At 30.0% G+C, this 23,456-nt stretch overlaps 6 protein-coding genes across 8 annotated transcripts in view; 3 read left to right on the plus strand and 3 right to left on the minus strand.

Moving 5' to 3' along the window:
• Positions 1-8,972, minus strand: part of LOC143206863 (atypical protein kinase C) — a 32,253-nt gene extending 23,281 nt beyond the window's left edge. Inside the window, exons 1-3 of one of the 2 annotated variants that reach the window (XM_076419681.1) lie at positions 8,868-8,972; positions 5,775-6,120; positions 5,448-5,713 (exon numbers count right to left, since the gene is read on the minus strand). In XM_076419681.1, coding sequence (XP_076275796.1) covers positions 5,448-5,713; positions 5,775-6,034 — 526 coding nt within the window. In that variant the 5' untranslated portion in view covers positions 6,035-6,120; positions 8,868-8,972. The remainder of the gene's footprint in view (positions 1-5,447; positions 5,714-5,774; positions 6,121-8,867) is intronic. The other variant, XM_076419682.1, reaches the window with a different exon arrangement.
• A 1,345-nt stretch (positions 8,973-10,317) lies between these two features.
• Positions 10,318-13,566, minus strand: Marcal1 (SWI/SNF-related matrix-associated actin-dependent regulator of chromatin subfamily A-like protein 1). Its single transcript, XM_076419683.1, has 7 exons — positions 13,523-13,566; positions 13,035-13,467; positions 12,757-12,976; positions 12,573-12,707; positions 11,845-12,522; positions 11,505-11,787; positions 10,318-10,773 (listed from the first exon to the last, which is right to left on the minus strand). Exons 2-7 carry the CDS (start codon positions 13,405-13,407, stop codon positions 10,447-10,449), a joined length of 2,016 nt encoding a protein of 671 aa, XP_076275798.1. The 5' UTR covers positions 13,408-13,467; positions 13,523-13,566; the 3' UTR covers positions 10,318-10,446.
• A 799-nt stretch (positions 13,567-14,365) lies between these two features.
• LOC143206879 (glutaminyl-peptide cyclotransferase) lies at positions 14,366-16,277 on the plus strand. 2 transcript variants are annotated; one of them, XM_076419722.1, is made up of 6 exons: positions 14,366-14,507; positions 14,562-14,892; positions 15,220-15,544; positions 15,596-15,732; positions 15,788-15,987; positions 16,052-16,277. In XM_076419722.1, the coding sequence occupies exons 1-5, from the start codon at positions 14,427-14,429 to the stop codon at positions 15,943-15,945; spliced, it is 1,032 nt and encodes a 343-aa protein (XP_076275837.1). In that variant the 5' UTR covers positions 14,366-14,426; the 3' UTR covers positions 15,946-15,987; positions 16,052-16,277. The 2 variants fall into 2 exon arrangements, with proteins under 2 accessions (XP_076275837.1, XP_076275836.1); XM_076419721.1 differs by having other exon boundaries at positions 15,788-15,929.
• Positions 16,278-17,106: 829 nt separating this feature from the next.
• LOC143206884 (kynurenine formamidase) lies at positions 17,107-18,651 on the plus strand. The gene is made up of 5 exons (XM_076419728.1): positions 17,107-17,330; positions 17,492-17,613; positions 17,672-17,854; positions 18,278-18,451; positions 18,505-18,651. Exons 1-5 carry the CDS (start codon positions 17,152-17,154, stop codon positions 18,594-18,596), a joined length of 750 nt encoding a protein of 249 aa, XP_076275843.1. The 5' UTR covers positions 17,107-17,151; the 3' UTR covers positions 18,597-18,651.
• Positions 18,652-18,690: 39 nt separating this feature from the next.
• maf-S (MAF bZIP transcription factor K) lies at positions 18,691-19,525 on the plus strand. The gene is made up of 3 exons (XM_076419729.1): positions 18,691-18,847; positions 18,906-19,059; positions 19,134-19,525. The coding sequence occupies exons 1-3, from the start codon at positions 18,812-18,814 to the stop codon at positions 19,343-19,345; spliced, it is 402 nt and encodes a 133-aa protein (XP_076275844.1). The 5' UTR covers positions 18,691-18,811; the 3' UTR covers positions 19,346-19,525.
• Positions 19,412-20,783, minus strand: Mt2 (tRNA (cytosine(38)-C(5))-methyltransferase). Its single transcript, XM_076419723.1, has 4 exons — positions 20,624-20,783; positions 20,103-20,572; positions 19,851-20,046; positions 19,412-19,799 (listed from the first exon to the last, which is right to left on the minus strand). The coding sequence occupies exons 1-4, from the start codon at positions 20,676-20,678 to the stop codon at positions 19,510-19,512; spliced, it is 1,011 nt and encodes a 336-aa protein (XP_076275838.1). The 5' UTR covers positions 20,679-20,783; the 3' UTR covers positions 19,412-19,509.
• Positions 20,784-23,456: the final 2,673 nt, after the last annotated feature.

Below are 23,456 nucleotides of genomic sequence, written 5' to 3' on the forward strand. Positions count from 1 at the left end.
ACAAGGAAAATGATCCCAGTCACGCAAGTAACCAGGTTGGGTAAGACCGGATATCTTCTGGGATGATTTATAAAGTTGGTCACTCTCCAGCCGGTAGGTTTAATGCTGAGGACCGTGGTTCGGAGCCCACGTTAAACTTTAGGCCCAGTCCAGACTTTAAAATATATATAAAAAAATATTATAATTTTGTGACATATACAAAATATTAAATTACTAAATATGGATGATGTGACATGAGTTTTGACATGATATGACAATGATGAGTATAATGATGTGTATATGAGTTTTGATTACCTTGATTAAAATACTTTTATTTCAAAAGAAAGAGCCGACGACTTGCTAAATCTACTGAAACGCGGAATCTCGTTATATTGATATTAAATTATCAGTGACCTTCAAAAAAATAATTTCGTTAATACCTCACGTAGAGCTTATTTCAGTCCATTTCAATATTGACCCGCCCTTATTAATAAATCTTATATAAAAAAATCAAACAAATATTTTATTAATTAACTAAGTATGCTACATATGACTACGTGCTGATATGTCGATCTGAACAGACGGATCAACAGTCGGATTATAATCAATATTTATAGGTTGTAAACGTTTCTCTTCCGAGTAAATTAGTTCATTTACTATCAAATCATTTATTGCTTAGTATGAATGATATAAGTTCTTGAAATAATTCAACGTAAAACATTCAAGGTTTGTATATTGATAAAGTAGTATGACATTTATACTTTAAATTGACCTTAATTTGAATCAAGAATATTATAACTGCATAAGAGTGGAATATCCACAGCTTTGCTTATTTATTTATTTAGTTAAAATGAATATGTTAAAAATATTGCAGAATATTTTCACAATAATTACATACAATATATATTCCATAATTATTTAAAAGTGAATAAGTCACTTTCTCCGAATCAAAATAATTAACTTCAAATGTAAATAATATCAATAACAACATAATAAATAAAAATTTTCAAAAATGCAAATAGCTTCCACATCAATCAAATCTTTAATCAGATATAACGACAGAAATATTAATATAATGTAAACGAAATAAAACGCTGTAAATAGAACATAACAAACAATACAAATCAGCCGACAATAAGAAAGTGATTAAAACAGATAACATTTTACAAGTATCAAATTTGTATCGATATTAATAATTACGGAGCATGACATGGGTGGCATAGGTGAATGCCAAATCCTGAAAGTTCTCCACCATGTGCGATATCCACGATCCGGATTCCATTCTCGATATCTCACTTATCACTCTCAACAAAGTATTAGAAAAACCTGCATGTTTTTTTTCTATCGTTCACTACACCTTTATAGTACAAACTGATATGTCGTATTTATTTTCGTATTTTAATAATCTCGTATAAGCTATTTGTTATCAGCAGCGTTAAGATTGTGTCTTATCATTTGTCTTTCTAATCATTTACATCAGAATAGTAACTATAATTTGAATTTAGATAATAAAACGTATTCACCTAATTCACGGGATCCAAGTGATTCCCTTTAATAGAAAACTACCGATAAAATTATTAGGACCATCAATAAGTTGCCGCTATTTTCCAACAGATAACACTACCAGAAATATAATTTGTGACCATAGAAAAATTTTGGTTGTGCCGGATCAGTGTGGCGCCCTTCGATATTGGTAACCGGTGCTTGATAAACGTATTTCGGTTGATTTATGCATGTCCACCCCCTTTAATGATGAGTGTTTGAACTACGTAATATAGCTATATCTATTCTACAATGACCTTTTCGGCTTCAACAAAACGAAACTGAAACCATAACGAGAAATTAATATTGAATAAAAACGAATTAATATCGCTAAAAAATACAACAAAGTAATTTATTAAGTTTCTGCATGTATTCTAATCATTTTATTAATTTTTATCGCTTTTATCTCTCAATATGGCGATATCGTATCAAATGAATAGCAATCAGAAGGCGATATACCTGGTGAGTATGCTGGGTTCCTAGACTTCAAACTGCAACAGTATATCCTTTACAACTCTTGCAACCTGCAATCGAGAACTGTCAGACAAGAGCAATTAACAATTTTATTCAGTTTTAGCTGTTAATACACTACAGCTTTCTGATCCAACTGCATGCACAGCAATACCTTATGGTCATGAGTATTCTGCTTCGTTATCGATGGCTTTCCTGGACTAACCCATGACTTTCTGCGCCTGCAACTGTTGTTGTAGATCCACTGTTTATCGTTAGTCACAATACGCTACAGAAAACTCTTCTTTCTTTTGCCTGGCTAGCAATGCAACCGCGATGTTAAAACGGTTCGAAATAGCATTTACAGTCACCTCGTGTAATAGCCATTTTCACTTATTTTGGATCTTTCCCATTACATATAAACAGTTGATTCATCAATTGCTAAACTGTCTGACAATTTTATGAAAATGTGAGCTGTGTTTTCGTCCAATAAGTGCATAATTAATTGTTAATGCTGTTCCTTATCATTGATATCAAAATCACAAATTGGAAATAATTGTAACCAAAACCGATAATTGGAAATGTGCGGAGCAGTATCATAAATTTCTAAAAGTGTGTGATGAGCTTTCGGTAGCCGATCTCTTCAAATCAAACAACCATAATAATGAAAATCGAAAATGCAATTTTGAGTGTTCCATGGTTAACGTCTGTATACATTGAATAACAATAAATGGAATAATACTAAGTGGAAAACTGTTAATTTATGTAGAGAAATATCAAAACCATCAAATTTAACAGCTAGGTTAGGTTATTTAGCAATTCTTTACTTTGAGAGTGCGCATTTTTACCAATATATATACCACTGATCAAAATACATGCAAGCAGTTATAAAAGCTCATTAAGTGGAGATTCCTCCTAAAGAATGACTTATAGAAATGATTGACTGATAATTCAACCAAATTTATACGGTGCGATTTTTCGTTCAAATGGTGGTGACAAGCTTTTATTTATAAACTTTCGTTTATATTATAAAATGAATAAAATCACTAGTACATTTGTACCTCGGTCGATCACGCAACTCTTACTGACGTGCTGACGTCACAAATTTTGAATGTTGGGATTCGACGTCGTCTATGACGCGCATTGGTTGTTTTATTGGATGGCTGTATAAAATTAGATTTGGATTGGTACTAGTGGATCATGTTGCTTGGATATGTTTACAATATACTTTAAACATTTAGTGATAATAATTAGAGGTTCTAAACCGGCAAACGTTGTAAATCAAATGTCAAATTTGATACAGCAATATTGCAACATGCTGGTGCTATAAATTTCCTTTGTTGTAATGCGACATTGTCTATGACGTGCATTGGTTATTTCATTGGATAGAGTAGACCTGTCTGAGATTAGGGATCTCCTTTGAACTATTCCTTTAACCAGAATCGAACAACCGAAGTTACTACTCGGAGCATTCCATAACCTAGTCTACTGAAATTTGGACAAAAGCATCGCAATCCAGAATGTACAGTCGTCAAATGCGAATTGAAGCTGCTCAAAATACCCCCAACTATCGACTATTGGAATTTGGAAATATTGATTTTAGGAATTCAGGAACTTACCACTCTTAGTCCGTGGAATCGTGGAATTTTGAAAATCTGAAGACACGGATGTAACCCCACGTTGAATTCGGACAAACGCATCCCAATTCAAGGAGTAAAGCCACAAAAAGTGAACTGGAATTGCTTAAAGCGCTTTTAGCTGTGAAATTTGGGAATGTGAAACCACTTCATATCCCGTATGCCATGGAAATTTTGGTAAAAACATTACGGTTCAGATGGTTTCAAAGATTAATTGACAGACGAATACACTCAATAATCACCTATAATTTTGTTAACGGTTGTCCAAGTGTAAGCTACATAGACTGGATTACCATCACGACTACCTTTTGATCATTTACATCAAGAGGGTCACTAGAAATTCAATAAAATCTATATAACGAGATTCACCGTTAACATTTTATTTAGTTCGTATTTTACATATAGCAAATTCAGTTGTTTGAATCCATTGCTGCGTTCGAAAATTATTTACCATTAACTGCCAAATATTAGCACAATCTTCTTTATATATAAAAATGAATTGTTGTTCTTTAGTCCCGCTAAAACTCGAGAGAGACTAGACCGATTTGGCAAATTTTGGTTTTGAAATATTTATGTAAGTCCAGGAAAGGTTTATAAGGTGAGAAAATATGGAATAATTGCGAAGAAAAAAGTAAAAACAACAATTATTTTAGTTTTCCCTAACAATGTTACTGTCACTGTCACAAAGGATAGACATTGTTGTTGGTTGTCAAATATATATGGGTGTATTCTGACATTTATTTTATGACTAAAAATGTTGAAAACTGATTAAATTAATTTGACATTGACATGGATAATTTCTTGGTATTAACCGTTTAATAGATTCGATTCGATAACGTAAAAATCAAGTGAAAAACAATGACATATATGTCAAATGTGATATAACGACCTACTAAATAATTTAGAATCATATTCTAATTTAGATCAATTAAATATTTACTAAGAATAGTGTTGAAATATGTAATGACTGCTTATGGTAAAACATATTTTGTAAATGTATTTCACATTTGTTATTATTAGATCAGACATTATGTGCTCGAGAACTTTCTTTACTTTCATTATTAACAATAGGTAGTAGGACTTAAGTCGTCGAAGTCAGTCAAATGGGCGAAGAGTTACCTCGTACGCATATGTCATATGTCACAATTGAATTCGAGAGTAACTGAAAATGAAATTGATTGGTAGACCTAGAAACTAGTTCGTGCATATCAAATACAACATCAGCAAGCATAACACAATGAAATTAAGTGATTTCGCAGACGCAGTGCTCCTTTAATACAGAAACAAGCAGGTTTTATACCATAAATATTTTTGGTAACATTCAAATTTTATCAAAAATAAGTTAACAAAATATTAAAAAATTACACTTATTAGCAATTCTTACAAATCTATTTTATGGGTAATCCAGATGCGCAAATTATGAATCAAGAGTGCAGCGGAGTGTTGCTCAAGAACTACAAATGTTTCTTCATCAGAACAGGGATTTAGTGAAAATGTTTAAAACTGCATGGATTCACAGCCATAATATCGTCATCAGCCCTGGCGAAACACCTGACAATCGACAAAGTGGCTAGTGTTACTGACGGAAAACATTTTCAAAATAGATGTACGTGATACAAAGTGCACAGGGTAACTAGTTATGAATAAAAGCTGCTCTAATAAAGACAAGGCCAATTTTAAAAGCTTTTCAAAGCCGACAAATCATCGTTAAACAGTGATTTGTAATAGTATATTATGACAAAAGTCCACAGAAACGCAGATTATCACATAATATAACACCACCCAAAAATATAAAAATAAACCTAGTAAGTAGTAAATATAAACTAGTGATAATCTCACCTGATCTAATAGAGTCGTATCCAGGTTCAGAACTACTATCATCATCCGACAGAGAGAGGTGGCTTTGATGGTACTCTACGTAGGCATGATGGTGATGAAAATGATGAGGAACCGCGTATTCCACTGCTGTATGCCGACTACCCATTCTGGTTAGAGTGTTCCCAGCTGACAATGTCCCACCATGCCTACTGCCATGGGCATGACACATGATACCAGCTAAAGTGCCCTGTGGAACCATCATCGCAGCTAAATCTAAACTAGGCCTTCTAAAAAAGAAAACAATGTGAATTAACAGTTCAGCGATTTATTAAAAATGTTGTATATTACCTAGATAATTGATGATCTGGAAGAACTTCTTCCAGTTCGGCAGGCGCCATCTGAGCGGTTGACGTGTTGGCAATTACCGTTGCATAGTTTTGATGAGCAACCGTAGGTGGCTCTTCTAAATTTTTTATAACGGTTTGCGGTTGGGTTTGTGCTATGGGCGGTTGGGACGTATGAATATTAGACTGAGCGGGTTCTTTGTTCCGTCTGGGACTCCTTCCTCTGTCGGACACCGACGTGGCACTCCAATATCCCCAAGCCATTTTGAGCGCGTGTTGTTTGTAGCACTGTGTAATGTGGCTATGTAGAATGGCTAACGTTGCATGATGGGATATATATTATCACAAATCTAGTAAATGTAGTGGTATTTAAGCCTTATATAAACGATTATCTCAACTGAAAAGTAATTAGTTTTATATTTTATTTTTATACGTCTTATACTAGTGGGTTCAATAAGTTCGTAGGACTGATAGGGACGCAAGGCATCAAATATTCTTAACCATATCTCGCCACAGTCGGCAATCGACAGTAACGGTTCTGGCCTCGAACAATGTTAGTCTCCTATTTTCAGATCGCATTCTATGATCTTCATCCATATCTTTTTTAAATGTTCAATCCATTGTAATCTTTTTTTTTCGGTTTAGCTCCACTACTATCCACTGATTGTTGCATCTTAAATAAATGACTTTTTTTTCTAACGTTTATCTTAGAGAAAAACATGTAGAATCGGCCGTAAGCATAGTATTTGAAAAACCTCAAGCTCTCAAGCTTTAACAGTATCTGTCTCGGAGCCCTACAGACAGATTGAAAACGAGATTCGAAAGAGACACATTTTATTCTCAATTGTAACATTTCCTCTCTTCCTCGCACACCGTCTTAGAGAAGTAAACGCAACTTGGCTGATTCTACTTATTAGTTCAGTATTAGATGGCACTTTCATCTCTTGTGTTACTGATCCCAAGTAGATACTTAGGGAAACTCATGTCCTTGCTTTAAATAGACCCTGTCAAGATTTACAATAGCAGGCCTCAATTGTCTATACTTTGCCCATTTCTTTATTTATTCTCAATATAGCGATATAGCTCCACAATGCGATCTATATTGTGTAGAATGCTTGAAGCTTTAACATGTAGCATCAGCGAACATTAGGTTGATTATAAAGTTTTTATCACCATAATGAAAAGGCAGCGCAGAGACGACATCTCTTTAAAGTCTGATTTGTATGATTTTTAGGGATGCCTTTTCAACTGTCTTCTACTTCCTACTGTTGGTAGAAGACTTATTCCTAAATAGTGTTGACAATGTTTACTATCTCCTAAATATAGGAACAATTGTTGCTTTCGTCTAAGCTATTAAAACAATATTTCACCACTGCCTTTATCATTTTTGCCATCACTTTATCGACCCTAGCAGCCTTAGCACATTTTTTATAGTTGTCGTTGGAAGATTTACTCCTACCTCTCAACTTTCTAAGCGTAGCGTTCTCAATATAACATAACCCACAGAAGACGTGTAATATACGAGAATTTTTGAGGAGGAGTCTAACGAATATGCTGGTTGTTAAAACATGTTGTACTTTTGTTAACAAAACATTTTTTTAATTATGGTTTAATCAAAGTTTTTGAGATATGTGAGCAACTGGTTTACTTTAATGTATTTTTTTTTCTATTTATCTAGTCTAACAGGTTTCTAATAGAGAACTAATCCAACAAAGTCCATTGACATATCAGAAAAACTGAGGCTAACACCTTGTTAGTCCGTAGTAATGAAATGACGCACAAAATTGTTTTAATCCTTTTTTCGTAATGCACAGTTGAGAAATAAATTCAGAGCACAGATTACAATGTTTTAGACATTTAGGCAAGCCACCTGAAAAATAGGAGCCCCGGCTATGGGCTAATGATGATGACGAATCCAATAAGAGACCTGAAGTTTAATTGTTGGAAAAGTGTCAAATGTACTGACAATGCATGGCCTCCGCAGCAGAAAAAACACTCGTTTCCTATGAGCAATTATGGCAAATATTCCGTCATTAAAAAAATGCCGTGTGTGTATTGTTAAATATTATAATTATATTTTAACTCAAATTTCACTAAAAATTACATAATTGTAATTGTTAATGATCAGCATCGCACCATCGGAAAAGGGCTCTGAAAGACTACGTCGGTTAAAAAAATGTCTGAGGAAAAAAATACCAGCATGGAAGAATAGTTCAGTCAGTTAGTTAAGCAGAATTCACTACATTGTACAATTTTTTTTCTTAAGTAAAACAGTGCGGTTTCCAGTGCTTTCACTGGTTTTTAAGTTCAAAAGGCATATACAGTAAAAACTCAATATTTCATTTATATTCATCGAACAGTTTTCCAGAAAAATGTCCCCAAAGAAAATTTGTTATCAGGGCACTACTAAGATTACTACCACTTAAACACGCTAACCGCTTAAATGAATTTGATGAAAACTGACATTCAAAAACTTAAATTGATTGAACACACTCGATTTTGAAACCTAGTGTGGTTTTCACAAAAAATTATCTTGCTTTTAGGAATTGTTCACTATAGAGAAGACTATATATATATATCATATATATACAAAGTAATTATATTCTGTTATAAAGAATTGACATTGTTTCATTAACGATTTAACGAAGAACCAAAACATCAACACTGTACGTATAAACACTTAAAAACTGAAAAGCATTCCTTAATTTAATATCATGCAAATATGAAAATATCATATCATATCAAATCGTATTAAAGATATCATCAAAAATTTCTGACTATTGTCATAATTAAGACATCTTGCCCGTTAAGAACAGCTGTTGCCCTTTCGTTCTGCTTTGGAATAATTGGACAAACATAATACTTTTAAAAAAATAAATTGTCATTTATGTTATTTGTAAAAATCCACAAATGTGATCCAAACGGGTTAATATAAACTGCAAAACAAGCTGTTTTTGCCATATAAGAAGTAATACCGTATCATCTGGGGTGCTTATTCCACTTTGATTACACCCACTTATATAATATATGCCACTTTAATATAGATAGACCTATCTTTATAACAAAATAACCATTTGTAAACATACAGCAAAATTACCTCAGACTTCTCCGATAAAATATAGTTTCTTAACGAAATTCGATGTAACTAAACCTAATACTAAACGTAATTTCTAGGCTTGACACTGTCTGTTCGTAATTTGTGAGAATCACGGGGTACATTTAGAACAACCTAGTCACAACACCAATTTTTGCCGTATAAAAATCTACACAGACACCGAAAAAAAAAGGAAAAAATAAAGGATCTATTACGGTTACGTTGTCAAAAGATTTTCCAACCCGCGATAAAACCATAGTGAAGGGAAAACTGACGTTGCAGCGTTGCTAAATATTACAAAATTTCAAGTTTTCGGAAATGTCTCAAACCAACTATAAAAGGCATTTAATTCATTTTTGAATTATAACGTTAGGCTTATATAACGAAGTGTGTTGAATTTTAATAACTTATGAATTAGCGCACAATATTTTGCTTCTAGAATATAAAGCAAAACAATTATGAAATATATTCCCTCGTTTAACGAATTAGCTTTATAATATGCATATGTAAAATAAACGCTAAGAGATATATAGTCAAATAATATAAAATATTGTCTTAAAAATAACATAAAAACTTTTTTTAACTCCGTGCACGATCATGTTTTAATAACATTAATAATATACTTTAAAATAAAAACGTTTTTGGCATAATTGAAGAACGCCATTGTTTAAAAATATGTTTATTTAACATTTAAAAGATAGAAACAGTAAAATAGGCGAAAAAATTGGCAACATCGCTGAACGTAACAGCAAACGGCACCTTAAATCAATAGTGAAAAATTCAAAGCCAGAAATGTATAATAAGACAAAAATAAAAAGTCCTGGGTAGAAACATTTAAAATAACATAATAAAACGTTAGTTCATCATCTGACACTTTCATTGTCTCCGGTATAAATCTGAAAATTACTTCTTTTACTGACCCCAAGGCGTTTGCGCGTTAAATAATCACTGCAGTTTTACAGCGCATTCTAAAACTCTAAAAGGATCGTTACCATTACATTTTGCCTTCAAAACAATCTAAAACCATTTTATCTAAAGATGCCCATATAATTACCACGATTTTCAATTTATGCAGCTGGAGTTATTAAAAAATGTATAAAATTTTATCCTATAATATATTATAGGCATATTGTGAATAAAAACTCACTTAAAATATAACAAAAGTAGAGTATTTCTAGTCTTTTAAAAACGAAATGAAACTTTTAAAAAATCATTTTATCATACTTTTAGAGCTTGATAATTGTAATAACGTATTATTTCTACTTTTAAACAACCCAAACAAACTTTAAATGATTTACTTTATGAAATTGAGTATAGAAAAATTATAATTACCGTTTTTTATATACATATGTAAATATATTTTAAAGATTTTTTTTCAAACTGGACAAAACATTAGTGTTATACCTTTAAATATCTTAAAACAGAAAATTTTGGTAAACAGTAAATTAAACAATTTATATTCAAAATTTATTAGCAATTATATAATAGACAATAAATTATAAAATACTAAACAAAATTCCTTACTAAAATCAGGTGAGAGAAAAACAGAGGAAAAAAGATCCTATAAAAAATGGCATCTTAATTACATAGCCATGTTGCAAAGCACATCATCAAATTCATCATTCAGTACATCATCGAAATTATCTGGTATATCTGCCTGTTTCTTCTCTGGACTTAACCATCTGGACATAATTTTAGCGGATGTAATGGTCTGTTTACTTTGTTGCTTTCGCTCACTGATATTTTTGAAAGATGACTTACATAATCCCACTTCATTTAAAATATCTTGTTTGGACTGAAGTAATGGCCATATTGAATCATCAGCTGTTCCATGAGCTAGCAGGTATTGAATAATCACAGGATTTTCCTGGCCAATTCGATGTGCCCGTGCCTCGGCTTGGCTTAATATCTGTGTAACATATAATAATAATATATTTTATTTTTGTAATATATTACACCTATATAAATTTAAAAATCAAACAAGTTGATATCAACTAAATAACTTCTATATCCCTTGACCCTCAGAAACACTTTTAAAGTATATTCAATTTGTATTATATTTTTATGAGCACTGCATCTCATTTGTTACTTGAGCAACTATTTAAAACTATTTTTCAAGCAGAAGGTTTCAGTTGTTCTAGCTCATAGTGCTTTTGTATATGTTTGCGGGCGCACAAATAGCTAATCTACAACAATGTCAGACAGAGGATTAAGTCAAACAGAAAATATCTAACTGCTTGAACAATAGCTTCAAATTAGGTTTTATAAAATAACGTTAAGTTCAGTTATTGTTCAATATATTTTAAACATGTCCTTCAACAAGGTTACCTCTATTTAAAATGTATGGCACTTCAGAGCATAAATTATCCATCTTTATGAAATTATCATCTCATAAACAATAACTCTGACATGTATTTGTACATTTTATTTGTGAAAGCTACTAGCTCTAGTTATTATTAGCTGTATGTTCTATTAGTAATGTACTTTCATAGAAAACATAAAATTAGGCAAATCTGGTGCCCAAGGACTCATTGATCTTCAACTATTTATAACATTAGTTATCAATTTTAGTTCATCAATTTTGACATAAATCAATTTGAAATATTTTTAAAAAACTGAAATAAATATTGTAGTACTTACACTCGGATTCCAATGTAATTCAGCAAACACTACAATTTGAGCAGCTGTTAATGTAATACCGGCATTTGCAGCTGTTATAGACAAAATTGCACAAATGTAATTGTCATCTGTTTGAAATTTATCCACAAAGTATTTTCTTTGATCACCAGTTGTGCTACCATCAATTCTTATGTATTTACGATTTTTACTTTTTAGCACATCCTCAACTGCATTCAATACGATTAAATGGTGAGCAAAAACTAGAAATTTAATATTTTTTTCCAACATACTTAAAATATAGGAACTGAAATTATACTATATTAGATAATATATCATTTGAATTTAGTACCACATAACTTACCATACAGATGGTATTTTAATTTTGGCTGTTTCTGAAAAAAATGTTAACAACAGAGAATGTTTCTCTTTCGATTTTTCTGTTGCAGCATATCTGTTAGCTAAAACCTCTAAAGATTTTCGCTCAGTTTCACTAAAATTTTGCAGCTTCACGTCTAACCTAATTATCTCCTGTGTTTTTTTTGGCATACATTTCATTACATCTTCTTTTGTTCTTCTAATCATAAATTTTCTAGTGAGAATTATATCCAGCTCTTGAAGATTAGATTTCCCAGAAGAATCTAAACCAAAATGTGTTTTCTGTAAATTACAATATCTGGTAGCATATTCAATAAAAGAACCAAAAAAATTATCATCTATAAGGCTCAACTGGCTGTATAGTTCACTAGGGCGTGAAAGAGCTGGAGTCCCACTTAACAATACAATTCTTTTTGCTCTCTTAGCTAACTTGGTTGCAGCTTGTGTAATTTTGGCTTTAAAATTTTTTAATGTGTGCGACTCATCAATTATGATACAACCAAAGTTTCTTTCTAACAATTTATCACAGCATCTTGACATTAAATCATGACTTATAATTAAAATTTTTGCATCTCCTATATAATCTTTACTTGCAGTCATATATTGTACTTGAAGTATTGGAACAGAAGTTAAATATTTTGTAATTGTTTCCTCCCATACATGCCTAAAAATAACAAAATTAACTTAATACACTAGTTCTGATTGATCACCTACTTCATTGAAGCTGTTGTAACTATTAGCAATGGCCAATCATCTGCATAGTAATTCATTATTGCTAAGGCTTGAAAGGTTTTACCAAGTCCCATATCATCTGCTATAAGGCACCTACCATTTCTTTCAATACCAAATCTAAAATAACAAATTTATTTTAAATATTAATAGTATATTAACATATTACCTTAAACCCTCAAGTTGAAATGGGAGTAAAGTTTGACTTAATTCTGTATCTAACCTATTAATATCAATATCACAATTCTTTGTTGGCTTCTGTAAAAAACTAACTACAAAAGTGGGTAATTTTTCTATTTTCAAATTATATTGAGATTTTATTAAAGTCAATTTTGAAAAAATAAGATTATAATCTTTAATATGGAAGAACCAACTCCGACTATTGGAATCTAAAAAGAAGTAATGTTTAATGCAAAAATGAAACACAAAATATACTTGCATCCTAACCATAATTTTTTGATGGGATTTGTTTAAAAACATCTATGACAGCATTACTATAACTGGACATATTTACACTAAACTTCTCACTGGATATTAATGAAAATGTTAAAGAGTTCACTTTATTAGCTCCATAAAATTCTGAAATTCCTTTTGCAACTTTATTTCCGTTGAATCTTTCTGAAGATCTTTCATAAGGCTTTTGATTATGTATAATCACTTTAGAAGGCGTCTTTATATTTGGAGATATTGGAAAATTAGCACAATTTGTTACACTATTACGAATCTTGCTATCGCTTTTGATAGGGCTTAATCCTTTTTTTGCCAATTTCTCTAATGCCTCCTGTCGTTTTTTTTCTATTTCTGCTCTAGAGCATATCATTATAGATTCCCTTATATTTTAATGTTGATTATTTTGTGATTATTTATAATGAAAATTTTACTAGAAAAATCTGTTTTGTTTATTTTGAATTTTACGTTTAGAATATACAATATACAATTGACATCACATGACAGGCATATGACAGTTTTTTCTATGATGACAGCATAGTGAATTTAAAATAATTACCATCTTAACAGAGTCATGAGTACCAACAATGATATAAAAACAAAAATCACCAAATAAGAACAAATATATGCAAATTATACGATTTGCAAAATACATTACTGCAGATTCATCCCATTAATGTTACCCATAGAAAAAATGTTACCGGCGTTTGGTTCTGAAAGGAACTTTTAATATTTTCGACGACGTTTCGATAGAAGAATATATCTTCAGGTTTTGCTTTCTTTTCGATTCCTTTTTTACTCAATTCATAATTACAAATTATTCAATTTCAAGTTAAATTTATAATTTTACACTATTATCATGAAGATATCCATAAATTTTGTTGCCATGCTTTGTTAAAAAAAATTAATATTATCTTACTTTTAAAAAGAAACCAAAAAATGATATAAAATACGTATCTATATATAAATCATAGAGTAAATATATTACTCTATGATATAAATATACCATACTACACATAAATTGATGTTATAATTTTATTCATTACAACCCAGCAGTAAATTATATTAAAAACCCACGCATTTTGTTTACAACAGGAAATCTAATTTATATGAATGACATGAACGTACACATTAAAACAGAATAAAAGTACAAATCGATAGAGCGGCAGCCTACTCTTCCAAGGCTACAATTTTAGAGTATAAACAAAAAGGATATTCCATCACTCTCATCAGATCCCTCTCAGATTCTTGTCGAACACAGTTTATAGATTAACTTAATCCGCGTTTTACCTTGATATCCGATAGGTATCGTAACTCTAATTTAACACAGGTTGTCGATGTGGTGTGAGGTTACAGTACATGGTATTTACTTGAGTTGATATTTCACTTAATATGTTTTCTATTTTAATCGGTTTTTTTATTATTACATATGCCATTAACGTAGATTGTGCTAGTGAATTAAGAAAATTACAGGTTGAGTAGCATTTGCTTTACTTAACTTTTGTTTTATATGTTTTTATATTCTAGCTTAATCATACACCTCAACAACTGACTAATGGAGATGTCCGGTATTTAGCTAGATTATCCAATGTAAAATATTTCCATGAAGTCATAGATAATATTCTTGTACCTAGAGTAGTAGGAACTGATGGGCATGAAAAAGTTTTTAAATACATAGCATCAGAGCTTAAGAAGCTAGACTGGACAGTAGAAGTAGATGAATTTGCAGATGATACTCCTAACTTTGGACGTTTGGTTTTCAAAAATATTGTAGGCACATTAAATCCAAAGGCAGATAGATATCTGGTTCTAGCATGCCATTATGATAGTAAATACTTCCAAAATGAAGTGTTTGTAGGTTTGTAATATTGTATATTACTTTTTTCCTTAATATTCAACAGTTTATGGCTAATTATTTCAGCTTTGCTTAATATTTATTCTTTTTAGTCTACATATTTTTCAAACTAACACTTAAGCAATCAGGAAGTAACCTTAACATCAATAATCACTTTCATTTTCTAACTACTTGGTTTGTTAAGCATATGACCTGATTAACTATCATTGCTGTTATTTAAAATATATTTAATAATTAAAATTGAAATTATTTTTCTAGAATGATGGTTTTATCAATCTTTATTATTATTATTAAAAATTATACTAAAAAGGTATGCATTTGTTATTTTAGGAGCAACTGATTCAGCAGTTCCTTGTGCAATGATGCTCAACATAGCAAAAGTTCTTAAGAAAGAATTCGAATCTATTAAGAACAATACAAATATAAGTTTAATGTTGCTATTTTTTGATGGTGAAGAAGCTTTTGAAAACTGGGGTCCAAAAGATTCCATTTATGGAGCTCGTCACTTAGCCAAAAAATTTGCCGATAGTAGAAATGTTGCATCAACTGGTGAAACTGTATCGCAGATGCAGAAAATAGACCTCTTGATCTTACTGGACCTTTTAGGCCATTCTAATATGAACTTTTATAATTATTTCGAGAATACTGGTCGATGGTAATAAAGAAAAATTAAATTTATGTTTTTGTAATTTCGTTCATATTGTAGGCATGAAAAGATGGCAAATATTGAAAATAGATTAGATAAACTTAGATTACTAAATCCAAGACTCACCAAGTACTTCATTCAGAGAAATTATTTCAATGGCAGAATTGAAGATGATCATATACCTTTCTTAAAAAAAAGTAAGTGTAAAGTTTAAGTTTTTTTTAAATTATAGAACTTATAATATATTATTAGATGTGCCCATTTTGCATATGATACCGTTACCGTTTCCTCCCGAATGGCATACTCCAAAGGATAATCGAAACATCATTGATATAAATGCTGTGGAAAACATTAACAAGATTCTCAGGATATTTATCGTCCAGTATTTACATATGTCAGTAAATAAATAAGATATTTTTAGATTGTATAGTCCCTATTGATATTTAGATCTGGTATATATTTTGAACAATCTTTAAGTTTTTAAATGGTTTTAACTTTGTACTGTTATTACTATAGTTACCTGCCTGATAATGAAGAACCACTACCAGAGAAAGAGTTGTAAAACAAATGAAGAATAATGGATATTATGTTGAATATAAAATAAACTCTATAGGTTTCAATGCAATATAATTTGAAAAAAAAAACGTTAGTTTAATTATTAATATTTGTACCATCACAAAACTTTATTTATTTATGAGTTGTGTATTATGTAATAAATTGGAATATATTTATTTATAAAACACTAGCTATTTTTATTTCCTCTTATAACAATATTTTACGGCTATTATTATTTGTAACGTTTATTTTATTATTAAGTTGAATTAGTAAGAAATTTCAATCAGTAAATTTTGTTTATAAATTTGTGTTGAAAACAATAATTTTAATGTTACCAGCTGACGTAACAATTTTTCTATAATGTTTTTATGGATCCATTTTGAGAATCATATTTTAGTCATCCATTTCTGTTATAGGAACTTAATTGTGAAATATAAAAACAATTATGTTATGTATATGTAATCATAAAATAGACGCTTAACTTATTCATCGCAATATAAATAGGGTTAAATATCATGAAAAAAACAGGAAATTACTTTCTGGAATTTCAATGAAATTGGATGCTTTAAATATTGAAATCATTTTCTAATGTCTAAATTTACAAGTGATTACAACGAAACTACCTGTAATGCAATTCAACGGCGGTCCATTCCACACATACAAATATGCTTTAACAAAAAAATACATTTAAATTTGTCAAGGTTATTTATAATATATTATACCTTAGCAGGATATTACAAAGATGATGATGTCTAAAACCACGACAATTAGTAAATATATGGTTTAGAAATAATAAACCGACGCTTTTATCAAAGAAAATTCACCTAAATTACTAAATTTGATATAAGCCTAATCATATTAAACTTAATTAAAACAGTAATTTATATAAGTAACTTAAGGTTTGTTTGAAATTACTCAAGAAATTGTTATGCTATACTTATTTATCACATATCATCGTGTTATAGAAAAATATTTTTAAATTCAGGAGGCTATCGTTTCTGATTGATAAGATTTATTAACAAAATAATGCGCAAACAGACCAGTTTTCCTGAGTTTTTAACATGAGGACGTTTATTTTTGCTTTTATAGGTTTTATTTTTCTTCTATTTCATGCAAATTGTTCTTCATCGCAAACCATTATCGATTTGACTTGGAATTTTAACAATGAAACTATTTACTGGCCTGGACAACGACAGTTTCAAATCACTAAGGCAACCGAATCAGAAAAACGGGGTTTTTGGTAAGCATTATTTTAATGACGCCCTGAAAATCTATATATATATATATATATATATATATATATATATATATATATATATATATATATATATATATATATATATATATATATATATATATATATATATGTATATATATATATAAATTAATTTTCCATTCGAGGTACTCTGTGAAGGAATTCTGTGCTGCAGAGCATGGTGGAACACATTTTGATGCACCTTATCATTTCTATAAAGAGGGTTGGAAAGTATCCGAAGTTCCTGTAGATAGATTATTTGCAAAAGGTTTTTTTATCATTTCATATTTAAAACAACTGACAATATAAAAGGGTGAGTGTTTCAGGAGCACTTATCGAAACCAATCAATCAAATTTGTATGCAAAAGATTTAATAAAATGGGAAGAAAGTAATGGGCGTTTTGATAATGGAACAGTCTTATTAGTAAAGACAGGGATGGGGAAATATTGGACTTCAAATAAGACAAAATATCTAGCATTAGATACACAAAATCGGATGAATTTCCCTGGTAATAAAAATCAGTATATTTAATAATCAATATTTAACTAGCATAACATTAAAAATATTACTACTATAATTTTTGATCAATACTATTATGGTTATAATGGATTTCCCATATTAATCAATGATATATTGATTACACAAATGAGTATAAAATATTTTATTAACATATTTGTTAAAACTAATACTAAACTATTCTTATTTGTTAAAACTATATGAACAAATCTAAAACAAATCGTTAGTATAGCTAAATATTTTATATAACATTCAATATTACTGCATTTAAGCGTATTATAAACCCAAGTATTTTAAATATTTTGCAAATTATTAATTATATATATATATATATATATATATATATATATATATATATATATATATATATATATATATATATATATATATATATATATATATACTGCATTTTTAGGGCTTTCTGCAGATGCTGCTCTTTGGATAGCTCAATCCGGACAATTTTTTGGAGTCGGAATTGATACTCCAAGCATTGATCCTGGAAACAGTACTGATATGGCAGCACACAGAACCCTTGCAAGTGGTCAACTCTTTAATTTAGAGAATGTAAACTTACAAGAAATACATCTAAGTAACTGCTTTATCACTTTAAAAGGCAATGATATTTTTATAAAAAAATTTCAGGAAAAGGTTTCGATATAATCATAGCTCCGATGAAACTGGAAGAAGGGACGGGAGCACCTGTTAGAATATTTGCTATATTAAAAATATCATAAAATATATTTTTATTGTATGAAATTATAAATTATTACAATAAAGTTATTTTTAATAGGCGTATATTTCGATTACAAAATAAAATTTTCGATTCTCATTATCATATCTAGAGAACACGTTAGGTGTGACATCTGTCATAGGAATTGACGTTGTTAATGGTTTGTTTTATTATAAAAAGACAATAAGTAATAAGAAAATTCAAAGGACTAATTTCAAAATGGGCCCTGAAGCCAGAAAAGGGGAACGTAAAGTTGTATGTATTAGAACAAATAATGTTGGTGCAGTGGTAACCAAGTATAAATAATTTGCAGGCACCATTATCTCCACCGCCGATCATGGATATCTCGGATGATGAATTGGTATCCATATCAGTAAGGGATCTTAATCGAACGTTAAAATTAAGAGGTTTATCTCGTGAAGAAATCGTAAGAATGAAACAAAGGAGGCGAACACTTAAAAACAGAGGTAATATATTTGAATGAGAAAATTAGGGAGCTTATTTTCTAAAAAATATTATAAACGAAAGGAATTTGTTGTAGGATATGCAGCATCATGTCGAATAAAGCGAATTGAGCAGAAAGATGAATTAGAAGTTGAAAAAACTCAAGAGTGGAGAGATACAGAAGTTATGAGGGATGAATTGAGGAAAATGAATGAAGAAATGAGTCAAATTAGTAATCGTTATGAGGCATTGAAAAGGTTTGCCATCAATAGTAAAATTCATATTCCACCTGAATTAGAAAACTTGTGATATAATTACTTTTTACCATACATTTGAGATACTAGATGATAGTTTTTACAAAATTATGGCACACAATTATTTATATCACTAACTTGGTTAGGCTTTGTTCTATACATTCCTGTTATAGTTTAGTGCTTTATTAGAAATATATTCCTTGAAGGGTGTAAATAAAGCTATATAACAAAATAAGCTGCTAATAATTTTATTAAATAAGACACTACTGTAACATTTATACTATTACCAAGTAACATATATTTTTGTTTTTTGGTTATATATGAAGGAAAACTGAAGTATTTTGGAAAACACATTAGCTTTGCAATTTCTGTAGGGGTGAAAAATCTTAATTTCAAAGATCTTGCAATTTTTAGGTAAGTTTCATCATTACCTCGAAATGTTTTTAATATTTGTAATTTCTTGATAACATCTTGTTCTTTTAATTCAGTAAATATACTTCCTGTACCTTCTACAAAAAAAGCTTTAATAATTAGATATGTTTAAACTAACAAATGGTCACCGATGTATCTTCCATATGCTTTTGTAAAGCAACAAGACATCTCTGATTCTGAATAACATATATCAACAACATTGAGTCTTTTTTTTAATACATTATCTGGTAAACAATAATTTTCATAGTCTTCATCTTTATCCAAGATATCTTCAATTTTAGCATATATGCTGTCACTAGGGATATTCAAAGGTAACTGTTCCATCTATAAGGTTAATATTTAAAAGAAAAGTATATAAATTCTTATATAAAATTACATACCAATGAGGTTGTTGGAAATTTGAAAGCCTCTTTCTTTGCCAAACAGTAATATCTGTGCCTGCAGTTGGGAATATTAAACTGAGATGGGCTTAAGATAAATTCTTGATAATGATAATTACATTCAACAAGTGCATTAATTAGAATATTCCTCATTTCAGATACTTCAAATCCCTTAACATTTTCAATTAATAAGTTTTTAATGTTTATTAATTTTGGAAGCAAGTTTAGTATATGTCTAAAAGAGTCTGTTCTATGATCATTGACATCATTTTGGTTCCCATTTCTGCTAAAGGGCTGACATGGTGGAGACATTAGTATTGTATCGACATCTAGCTTTTCGATTATTTTTACTGTCAATCCTTCAATGTTTAAATTTAGTAAGTTGGTTTCTGGAAAATTGTGTTTGTATATTTGGTTAGCCACATTGTTAATTTCTATTGCGGCTTTTACTTCTCCTTCTACTCTACTTTCTGAAAAAAGTATGCTGAATAAATATGATATAAATGATAATTAACTTTTACCAGTAAAGGCCATATGCATACCACCAATACCACTATATAATTCCAAAATTTTCATTTTATTTAATGAATAAGACCTTATTATAAAACTAATTATTCTAGGTTAAGTAATTTATTCTCAGCAGTAACTGATTTTACTAGCGTTGGGAATTATCGACTGAAGACAGTCGATAGTCGCAAAACAGTCGATAGTAAAAAAACTAGTTACTATTTTCAGTCAAATGCAGAGTTGGACTGTTTTTTTCAATTCCTGATGTCAGTGAAGATGTACGAAGAGATAATAATTGTTTGTGGCACTTAATTTTATATCTGAATATATAATCCAAGGTTAGTATAAGAGAGACAGAGTATAAATTCCTTCACAAACTAACCTTAAAAAAGAAAAGGAAAAATATTATTACTGAATACTATTATAATAATAATACATATCATGCAACTTATAATTTAATTTTTTAACGAAGAAGAATTACTTTTATATTTGAATGTTCTGTAGTTTTGTAAAAAGGAATGGAATTTTTCTATGGAATGGAATAATACCCCACAAATATTTTATTGTGATGTAGTGTGTTAATGCTATTTTTAAATAATATACTGTAATAAATATAGACAATACAATAGAACTTAAACAAAACCTAAAAAAGATGTACAATAACCATAAATACTATATTAAAATTAAACATATACCTAATCACAGAAAAAAATTAATCCATGATAAATTTAAAATGATCTGAATGAAATGAAATAAATGCTTTATTTATTATTGAACGGAAATATTTTTTAACAAAAATCGAGGGAGTAATCCAAACATTACCTATTATTGCCATAAAAACAGTCAAAATATTTTACTATTTGTAATTTACAATTTAAATCTTTTTGCCCTATTACTTTAACAATCCTGAAAAATATCGTACCCAAATGCTATAATATTAATATAAAATATATTGTTATTTACAAACAAACTACCAAAAAAATCATAAAACTATATATATTACATATAAATCTATGTAAGCATAAATTGGGTACATGTTTTTCAAGGCCGCGACTAGGACGATAGAGCCAGAACATTAAAAATCATTTGAATGAAACAAGTAGAATCAAAAATTGTAACTAAAAGTACGACTGAAACAGTCAATAGTAAATAGAAGGAAAATCAGTCGGACCGAAAATAGCAAATGAAACAGTTAGTCATAAAAAGTAGTAAAATCAGTTGAACCAAAAATAGCGACTGATACAGTCGATAGTAAAAAGTTGTCAATTACTAAACAGTCGATAGTCAATTTCAGTTGATAGTTCCCAACATATTTATATGTAATATATGTGGTTTCTTGTTTTTTTTGTGGTTTGCTTGTGAATAACTATATATTGTAAATTAATATAGCAACATTTTGGAACGCTAGTTTTCGAGGGCAAAAAAATAAAATTGTAAATGATAAATAGTAAGATACTTTTGACTGGCATAACAGGTAATACTTTGGGCTGGTATAATAGGTAATACTTTTTTGATAAACTTTCACAATTTTTGGCCAAGCCTTTTGTTTGTCAAAACTTTTTTCCTAAAATCTTGAAAACTAAAATTAAAGGTTTCAGAAATTGTATCGATTCGAAAAGATTTGAAAAAATTTTTGCAGTAGCAGTTGTTAAATTTCTTTTAAAAATATTAACGGTAAAGAGGTGAATAAAGTATATTAAATATTTGTAATAAATACATTTTTTGGAAGGAAAACTCTAATATTCAACAATTTATTTTTTTGGCTATTAAGAAGAGCACCACAATTTTTATTTGTTGACGAATAGACTATCTTAACAGAATGTGTTCAACTTTTAAAGCCCATTGAGATAATGACCACCAAGTTAACTGGTGAAAGACATCCTGGGATATCTTTAATTATACTGTTAATAAGAAGACTGCAATATTCCATCAAATCCAGAATTTTAACAAGAAATGGGGGAAAAATTTACAAAATTGTCAATTAGATGTCATCAATAAAATACTTGGTTTAAAATTATATTATTTATTACATGTTAATAGAAATTAGTGATTCTTTTTTTCCTTTTTTTTAAAGTTAGCACGTGAATGAATATATATACATCTCTGTCTCTCTTATTCTACCCTTGGAAAATATATACACATTCAAAATTGACAGCTCCAAACATTTATCTCCGTCCTTTCCTATCTCACAATTTATATAGACAAGATTTCCTACATCTTCACCTGACATTACGAATGGGAAAAAACAGTCGAACCGAGTCGAACAGTCGATAGTAAATAGTAATAAACTCAGTTGGACCTAAAATAGCGACTGAAAAGAGTCGAACCAAAAATAGCTACTGAAACAGTCGACAGTAAAAAGTAGTCAATTACTAAACAATCGATAGTCGTTTCGTCGATTGTTCCCTAAACTAGTCAAAACTTTCACTTGTCAAACGTTTATGTTATATTTTGACATTTGAAATTCAAATCGAATCTCTCTGGCGGTGTGACAGTACACTGAGATCTTGGCTACGGGTGTGCTCATTTAAGTTCCCTTTCTATATTTCAATGTTTTGTGGCTCTGTTTGTCGCCAAGCGCTGAAAGTCACTGTGGCGAGCACTGGAACTAAGCAAAGTGCATGCGCACTACGACTTTGAATCAATTTTGAAATGTGTTCATCACGAATGTTGGCTAAATTTAGTTTTGCTTATGCGCATTTGCAATTTTCCCACGAAATTCGTCCCGAATGCTCAGGTATGTACTCACCATAATATAATACTAATTTAACATATCGGCAACGTTGCAGTCGGTCTAACGTCATTTTACCAGAAGTAGCTACTATTACCAATTTACTGCGGTCGGAG

This window comes from Rhynchophorus ferrugineus, unplaced genomic scaffold (genome assembly GCF_030347505.1).
Source record: "Rhynchophorus ferrugineus isolate W39M unplaced genomic scaffold, kcgeb_rfMv2 rfM1, whole genome shotgun sequence".
Lineage (NCBI taxonomy): Eukaryota > Metazoa > Arthropoda > Insecta > Coleoptera > Curculionidae > Rhynchophorus > Rhynchophorus ferrugineus.

Bases quoted from the DNA above. Each gene is read 5' to 3' on its own strand.
- LOC143206884 (XM_076419728.1), top strand. From the start codon at position 17,152: ATGAGGACGTTTATTTTTGCTTTTATAGGTTTTATTTTTCTTCTATTT. The intron at 17,614-17,671 runs GTTTTTTTATCA...TGAGTGTTTCAG, and splicing joins AGATAGATTATTTGCAAAAG to GAGCACTTATCGAAACCAAT. The intron at 18,452-18,504 runs GTAACTGCTTTA...AAAAAATTTCAG, and splicing joins CTTACAAGAAATACATCTAA to GAAAAGGTTTCGATATAATC.
- Marcal1 (XM_076419683.1), bottom strand. From the start codon at position 13,407: ATGATATGCTCTAGAGCAGAAATAGAAAAAAAACGACAGGAGGCATTA. The intron at 12,523-12,572 runs GTAGGTGATCAA...TGTTATTTTTAG, and splicing joins GTTACAACAGCTTCAATGAA to GCATGTATGGGAGGAAACAA. The intron at 11,788-11,844 runs GTAAGTTATGTG...GTATAATTTCAG, and splicing joins ATTAAAATACCATCTGTATG to TTCCTATATTTTAAGTATGT.
- LOC143206879 (XM_076419721.1), top strand. From the start codon at position 14,427: ATGTTTTCTATTTTAATCGGTTTTTTTATTATTACATATGCCATTAAC. The intron at 14,508-14,561 runs GTTGAGTAGCAT...TTTATATTCTAG, and splicing joins GTGAATTAAGAAAATTACAG to CTTAATCATACACCTCAACA. The intron at 15,733-15,787 runs GTAAGTGTAAAG...ATATATTATTAG, and splicing joins TATACCTTTCTTAAAAAAAA to ATGTGCCCATTTTGCATATG.
- Mt2 (XM_076419723.1), bottom strand. From the start codon at position 20,678: ATGAAAATTTTGGAATTATATAGTGGTATTGGTGGTATGCATATGGCC. The intron at 20,573-20,623 runs GTAAAAGTTAAT...TACTTTTTTCAG, and splicing joins TATGCATATGGCCTTTACTG to AAAGTAGAGTAGAAGGAGAA. The intron at 20,047-20,102 runs GTATGTAATTTT...TTAACCTTATAG, and splicing joins AATTTCCAACAACCTCATTG to ATGGAACAGTTACCTTTGAA.
- maf-S (XM_076419729.1), top strand. From the start codon at position 18,812: ATGGGCCCTGAAGCCAGAAAAGGGGAACGTAAAGTT. The intron at 18,848-18,905 runs GTATGTATTAGA...AATAATTTGCAG, and splicing joins GAAAAGGGGAACGTAAAGTT to GCACCATTATCTCCACCGCC. The intron at 19,060-19,133 runs GTAATATATTTG...AATTTGTTGTAG, and splicing joins GCGAACACTTAAAAACAGAG to GATATGCAGCATCATGTCGA.